We start from the raw sequence: 7,947 nt of genomic DNA, 5'->3' as shown, positions 1-7,947 counted from the left end.
GATTATCATCCAAAGGCACAAGATACTAGTCTAGCACAATCAGTAATCAAGGATTCAAGGTTGAAAAACGGCATTTGCCTCCAGAAGCTGGAACAATTACATCAGTAGTATCGAGAACATCCATCAGTGATAAACATGGGTGATCATTAAGATCTTATCCTAAACAGGAACAGCTGGTAGCTCTCTCAGGATCGCAGATTTGTACAGTCTCATCGCAAAATATAGACTTTCTTCCTCTTTTTTACACCTAAACGACTTATACAGAACGCCTATCTTCTCTGCAGCGGCATCAGGTAAATAAACTCCGAGCCTCACCCTGACATAACTATAAGCTCAAACTACAAAATGTACAAACTTCTTAGTACAACACGTTTATTTTTAATGTTGGCTTGTAGCAGCCCAAAGCAGAAGACAGAAGGTAGATCTGGCTAGCCATGGTTAGCTGTACATTGTCATTTTCATGCCATTATGAAGGATATTGTGACTGAAGTCCAATCCTCCTCTCTGGAATTAAATTTTGAAAGGAAAAAAGTTATGTTAAAAAGGATAAATATAACTAGAAAATACGGTCTAAAAATACCAAGGTTTCACGATGTCTACAAAAACTTACCACCAGCAGCAACTAGTTTTTCTACCCGAGCAACTATGTGCTTCCCATATGTATATTTCTTCAGTGCACTCAAATGGACCTTTATTCGTGATAGGATCAACTCACGTTGCTGATCATCACAAGTCTCCAGAACTTTCTGTACAACATAGTTGCCAAACTGATCCTTCATCATGGCCTGAGATTGGTTTATAAAAAAGTGGGTCAGAAAGTTGAATACAATTTCTCCATAAAAAGAAGGGTTCAGACAGGAAACAAGAGATCCAAAAATCTGGAGAACACATCACAAGATCAGAAAATAACACCACACAGAAGTCACGTTTATCATGAGGTCAGCTTAATACTTTAATTAGCTGTGCACATTCAAAATCAATTCAGCATGCTATGTTTTGATATATAAGGGTTTAACATAGTTTTCTAGAAATGCTTGATGTGTTTTTCTGGTGAGGATGTGCATAAATGTTGACAAAATACTAGGGTGAATGATAGTATTTCCATGTAAGGCCAAGTACAAGAAGATATGGTAATCACAACTGCAGAATGCAGTAAAAGCCCAGCATGGTATCTCATGAATAATTGCCTAAAACAATTGTGTTAAATTAAAAGTTCTATTTTCACACACATCGAATTGCCTTACTGCCCCTCAGTAAAAAGAATACATAGAAAAAAAAATATGAAGCTCTACTCAATAATTCAATTGGACGGCAAATAAAACAAAAAAGATCATAATGAAAACCTGAAGAGGCTCATTCTCATCAGTAGTTCCGAGCATTTCATTTATGAGGACTTCTCGTTCTGCAGGTCCACCAAATGTTAAACACTTCTCAACAACATTTGAGGCAAATTTCTGTTGACTCATCTGAATGATCTGCCCAGCTAGTTTTTCAATAATGATAGATCGTTCATGAGGCTTCCCGTGCTCCAAAACATGCTGCACAATTGTAAATCAGATGTCCTCAAAACATATGATCGCTTAAAACAAGGTATGGAAGTAACATATATGACCAATTGATTCTAACTCATGTAAATAGAGAGATATGAAATGTAGAAATGTCATTAGGCACGATCAACTATGGTGTATATTAGATCCTACATATGCAACTCTGTGACCAGTCAAAATGATCAGCATAAGCAGACCTAACCAAATGTATAAAGTGAAGAATATTTGTCCTCTTCAGTGTGGATAGCATAAATCTAGTATAACTGATCATGAAATCATTAAAGATGAGAACATATGTGCATAACTCATACATCCAGAACCAGAAGTTAGCATCTATGAAAGTTCAAAATTGGTATTTGCTAGCCCTGCTCTTAGGTTATGTTTCTATGCCTTGAACGAAAACAAGGCCACTCAAGCAAAACAAATTCATAAGTATTAAATATATTTCAAACGATAAAGGCCACTCTAGCAAAAAAAAATGGGTAAGTTCAAGACCATTAAGACTTGCAGAGTAGAACGGCCACTAGAATGCTATAGCAAAGCCAAAAGGGGTAGAAGGGGCTGAAATAGTTCCAGAGAATACACACCTGAACAACATAATTTCCATATTGATCTTGTGCCAACATGCACACAGATTGTAATATTTCATCCATGACTATTTCCTGTGTTTTTAGATCAGTGCAATGCTCCAGTACTCTCTGCACACGGAAGAGATTGGGAGTTTACACAAGACAAAATGAAGGACAGGATAATCGCATATAGATGTAGAATTCAATAGTGAACCTGTATGACCCTGCAGCCATAGGGATGAGTGGACAATGGAACAACTTGACCATAAAATGTTGAGATGATAAACTGAATTGAATCCTCCGGTACACATTCAATACATTTTTGGATAACGTGGTTTCCATTTTGATCACGCACACATCGCATGATATGGCCATCAAGCTCAGTAACCATTTTTGTCTTCTGGTCCAGGTCAACCACTTCTATTGCCTTCAGTAATGTGAATGCACATATTACCAAAAGATAAGAGTAAACCTTTTCTCACCAAAAAAGAAACATACAAAACTGTGCAGTACCTTTTGGATAACTCGGCACCCATACATCTGGAGGCTGAGAGCTAAAACATGACCAAATAGTTGATCGGCCAGCTCCCTACGCTGTGCTGCACTCCCGTGCTCAAAGAACTACATAGAAAACACAGGCTAAGTCATCAAACAGCTTAAACGAACCTTAAAAGGACAATAGGAGTACTGTGACCACAAAAAATGGTCATCCCACCTCCATAAGGAGGTACCACTAAGTTTCAGAAAAGAATACCTTCTGCACCACGTAGTTTCCAAATACATCGGTCATCAATGAGAGAGCCTGAGGCATTATCTCCTTAAAAACCATGTCTTTTTCCTCAACTGTTGCGGTTTCAAGCTTTTGCTGTATGAAACGGCTTCCGTATTGGTCAGCACTGCATAATCAAAGTGGATGTCAAATCCAGTGCAAGGAATTAGAATGCATCAATAACTATAAAAGGATTACTAAGTAAAGAAACATCATTTATCTGGGAGGCAATGGTACAAACTAGATGTGTTGATGAATTGCAAGCTTGAATGATTAGTTTTATGCGTTACATTTGAGAAACGGACCATGAAAAAACAAGATGCAGTTCCCTTTTCGACCTTTACTTGACAACTTAATAAGTGAAGAGAATAAAATAACAGAATGTTTTGATAGATACTCCGTCAGTTTAAAAAAAAAACAGTGCCACTATCAGGGTGCATGGATTAAAAACATAAAATTTTAGCTATCAATATCTCAATGAGCATTACTGCATGGACAACTGGGCACAGTATATGTATATTTGCCACAAAACATCCCGTCCAAATATTATAATTTTACCAACAGTATCAATTATTATGACACGGTTTCCCATAGTTACTTTGAATATTAATTACTTTCATTATCCATAACGTATTATCAACAACTACGAAATTAACATCATATGGAAGTATTTTTCAAATACGAATCTAATGACACCACATGCATTACACTAAAGTATATATTATTAGTTTAATAATTAGTCAAATATTAAGATTGTTGACTTTATGGGGAACAAGTACGCCTTACATTTTTAGTGTAGTGAAAGTTGTGTTTTGGGGACCATTTCAATCAATTTGTGACTGGAACTGGAAGGAGGTTTATTCGTGGGTTTTGATACAATTCAAAATCATATCAGTATTGCAAAAGTACACAATGACTAGGTGTACCTGAACTCGACGACATGACTGGCAATCTCAGCAAGTTCAAAACTCCTGGCCTTATTACTTTTGAATTCATCCAAAAGTGAAGATGGGAAGTTATCATTCATATAGCCACTTGGATCAGAATTCCAGCCACCCAAGTTTCTCAAGTTAGAAGGAAATCTCATATTCCGCTCGCTGAGCCTGAGTGGACTGCCAGGGCCAGATGGAGAAGCAACAGGACTCCCCAAAGGGCTTCCAGGGTATGACATGCCCATGCCAAAAGCCAAATTGCCGTAATAGCCTTGGTTTGAAGTAGTTGACTTACCAAGTGGCATTCCATATTGTTTCTGCTGCTGAAGCAAAGCTTCAATATAAGCTTTCTGAACAGCAGTTAAATCACCGTATTGACTACCCATGAAACCTCTTTCCAAGGAAGGGTCACTGCAGTTGGCAGCTCCTTGTGCTGCATATTGAGTTGCCTTTAAGTACTGGACATAAAACGGATCAGAGAGAGGAGATAAAAGACCTGTGGCTGTTTGGTTACCAGTTCTGCCAAGGTTCTGCACATCAGATAGACTTAAGGTAGGTGACGACAAAATATTGCTACCAATATTTCTCGAATCTGACCCAAGTGAAGCTATAGCAGATGCAGCAGCAGCATTTTCAAACAAAGGAGGCATATTGCTTGAGCCCATGCAGTTCATCATCATAGAAGGCAAACCCGGGCTGAGTGGATATCCACCGAGTCCATAGTTCAAAAATGCTGAATTTATACTGTCAAGATTCTGGTGTTGGGCAGGAGAACCACCTGGGCTTGCATTGGAAGATGATGGGGACTTGTGGTATGAACGAGCAGACAAGGTAGAAGGCCTTTGCATTTCTGTGTGTCCATCTACACGTGTGTTATTAGAATTTCTTATGTTCGCTAAACCTGCGACATTCTTGTTAATATCAGCAAAAGAAGGATTTGAAGGTTGTGAAATAGGTGGTATACCCAAATAATCAGAATCAGCTTCCAACATCAGCGAATGCTGATTCTTATTAACTTGAACAGCTTTTGGATCAAGAGAAATATTCTGGTGATCACTTATCTCTCTCTGGAACTTTGGTTGACTAATGCTGTTACTGTCACTCAAGGTACCATCTTTTGACATGTTTAAGTTTGATAGTGCAGCTAAAATATCATCAGGGTCAGCTGCTTTTGAGGATGCAGTATTGAATGACGATGAGCAATTCAGTTTCTTCTCATTAGAATTAATCCTAACGCCAACAGGTGGAAGGCCAGGGCTAGGGACTCTTGGAACATAATGAGAATCTGGTGCATTCCTTGAAACAGACGAACCCAGAACGGATGCAAAAGTTTGAGATGTAGATGCATTCATACTGGGAAGGCCACTAACATTTTGCACATTTCCAACAGGACGTTGTGCCTCCAGAATATCATTATGCATAGAGTATTGGTTCTCAGCAGAATTTAGTAGTTCCTGATTGTCAAGAAAAGAATTGCGACTGGCTGCACGAGAAGGATGATCTGAAGTAGGAGTTCTGCGGCCAAGATTGTCCTGCAATATAAACAAAAACTTTAGGGTTAAAAACTGTAGAGTTCACAAGTAATAGCAAAGCAATCTATCAGAAGATGAAAAATCATGGCTACATTAAGGGATCAACAATGTCCAACGACAATTGTGGAAAACAATTCAAGTCATTCGAAGTTTGGAACAGATCAAGACAATTGATGTTTGATGACTCCTCAAACATGCAGTTTGTTGAAGCCAAAAGAAACTAAAAACAAATTTGCTGCAGATCAGAAAGAGTCAGTGTTCTCACAAGATCTCAATGGGTGACATTACAGCATTCCAAGGACTGGCTTTTAGTTCATTCAGCCAATGGCTTTGCCAGTAACTATGCTTGAGCTGGAGTGATTCAAAACTTCTTATGGATACCTATGCATCTTTTCCAGACCATATGCGGAAACAATAAAGATAACCAGTCAATCAGAGGGGATCCAGGCCCCAGTTCTAACCCAAAAAACATCAAGCGACAAACTGCAAAATTAAATTGTATATGTGATTATCTTTGACTAAATTCCAGATTCCTACATAAGACATAAGACAGTAAAACTAATATGTGCACAAAAACTAGCATCACGCTCAGAGCAGCAACGTCCTACAAAATAATTACCCACCAGGGTACAACTGGTACGCACAAAAGGTAGAAACGCTTGCAATACCAGTTGAGACAAACCTGAAGTATATCAGCGAAGCTGCGCTGCCGCCCAAGTGACAAACCAATCAGTCCATCACCGCCACCATCCACCCACTCTGCAGCACCACCGACATCCTTCCTTGTATCCTCCTGATCAAAACCACGATTTTGTGAGAACACAGGCCTCCCCGCCGTCGGCTCATGCCCAGTCTCCTCCTGCAGTACCTTCCTTCGGTCACCAATGCCTCCAACCACTCCGGCCTTCAGTCTCTGTGTTGACCGCCAATCCTCCTTCGATAGCACCGGCGGCGGCAACCTCGGGTTCAGATTGCCATGCGAGTAGTAGTAGGACAGGTAGGCGGGGTCGGCTCGGAGCTCATCCTCTGAGAGGAGTCCACCGTGCCCGTTCAACGCCTCAGCGTCGGGAATCGGGGCAACGGTAAGTGCCGCCTCCCCACCGCCGCGGAGCAGACCGCTGATGGCGTTCAGAGAACCCTCTATAGTCGGCGGTGCCGACCCGCTCCTGAACATGTTGAGCTCCCGTTCCCTCTCGCCGGCGTCCTCACCTCGCCGCTGCGCGCCGCCACCACCGGCTCCAAGCAGCGCATCAAGCTCGTCCTCCAGCTCTTCCTCGTCACCGCCGCCGCCACCGCCGCCCATCTCACCACGCATCGCCACAGCGCTAGCGCTGATCATGCCACAAACCCTACATCACAAATCACCAAATCGCACAAAATGAACACGCCAAAAAAAAAACTCCCCAAAATGGCAAGCTCGCACCCGAAAACCGCGCCCCCAGTTACCCTCGCGGCGGCGAAGAGACGCAGCTTTATCTCTCTGCACGACCCAAGCCCCCACGGCCCACCAGCGAAGAGCAGGCACAGTTCAGCCGCAATAAGCGCGTCCCTCGCGACCCCCGGGCCAGAGCACCACCGAATCGCGCTTCGCAAGCCCGATCGGGACGGTGGCCGCCATTTCGGCGCGGATTCTGAAAGGGGTTTCGAGAGATCGGGCAAGGAGGGCGCGGCACCCGAGCGTCCAACCTCAGATTGGGCCCCGATCAGCCGTCGATTCCGCCATTCCGGGCACCGAAACCTCGAAGCTGCTCGCAGAAGGGGGCGGGGATGGGGAGGAGGAGCACACGGTAAGCAGCAGTCCGGAGGGGGGGAGCCCGAGTGCCCGAGGAAGGAGACGGCGGGGGGTGATAAGCACGAGCTCTGGGAGCATCGGCGCCGTCGGATCGGCACATCGACGGCCCAGATCTCCCCCGCCGCAAGAACCCCTAGGGTTTTATACCTTTTATTGCGCTGGCTCCAGGAGTAACTCCTCTCTGACACGCGGGCCCGGGGCCTGTACCGGATTATCCGTATTCAGCGAACGGATTAAGCATTTAAGCGATACGATTATCAGACTGACCCGTGGGCCCGGCTGGCGAAGCAGTAGTCATCAGTCCTCTCTTCATACCTGGGAATTCGGGATTAGAGAGTCGGTACGGTGGTGGGGCCCCACGTGGTAAAGGAGAGCACCAGGTGGGCCCCAGGCACGTGCGCGTGCGGAGCCACGTGGCAGCCCCTAGATTCGCTCGTGCGGGCAGCACGGACGGCTGCCCGCGGCACGGGCCTCAGGTATTCTGATGGGGACTCGGATGAGTATAATCTTTTTAAAAACAACAAAAAAAAAATCACCGACGAGTTTCCGTTCCTGGGCCTGGTTCTGGATAAGCGCTTGATGAGACCTTTCGCGAGTTTCCCACATCAGGAATGCACAGTAAATTAAATGGCCCACGGGCGATCAGTGTCCATTGTGTATTAGAATGGATGATTAGATACATCATTGATCTTGGAGAGGACTTTCCCGTGTTTTGTTTGAACCGGACAGGAGTCGTAGTCATGTCATCATGTGAATATTTAAGGACCCCTAAACATATGGCTGTGAAAATACGGGAATGGAAAATA

General features: G+C 43.4%; 1 protein-coding gene across 2 annotated transcripts; it reads right to left on the bottom strand.

Moving 5' to 3' along the window:
• Window positions 1-42: 42 nt before the first annotated feature.
• On the bottom strand, window positions 43-7,152 carry LOC102706516 (pumilio homolog 1-like). 2 transcript variants are annotated; one of them, XM_015843153.2, is made up of 11 exons: window positions 6,796-7,152; window positions 6,218-6,698; window positions 6,032-6,142; window positions 3,812-5,349; window positions 2,871-3,012; window positions 2,630-2,737; window positions 2,331-2,543; window positions 2,135-2,245; window positions 1,344-1,538; window positions 611-785; window positions 43-504 (listed from the first exon to the last, which is right to left on the bottom strand). In XM_015843153.2, exons 2-11 carry the CDS (start codon window positions 6,686-6,688, stop codon window positions 467-469), a joined length of 3,102 nt encoding a protein of 1,033 aa, XP_015698639.1. In that variant the 5' UTR covers window positions 6,689-6,698; window positions 6,796-7,152; the 3' UTR covers window positions 43-466. The 2 variants fall into 2 exon arrangements, with proteins under 2 accessions (XP_015698639.1, XP_006644998.1); XM_006644935.3 differs by having other exon boundaries at window positions 6,032-6,698.
• Window positions 7,153-7,947: the final 795 nt, after the last annotated feature.

The sequence above is a fragment of the Oryza brachyantha genome, chromosome 1 (assembly GCF_000231095.2).
Source record: "Oryza brachyantha chromosome 1, ObraRS2, whole genome shotgun sequence".
NCBI lineage: Eukaryota > Viridiplantae > Streptophyta > Magnoliopsida > Poales > Poaceae > Oryza > Oryza brachyantha.
This window is presented reverse-complemented; position numbering and strand designations above follow the sequence as displayed.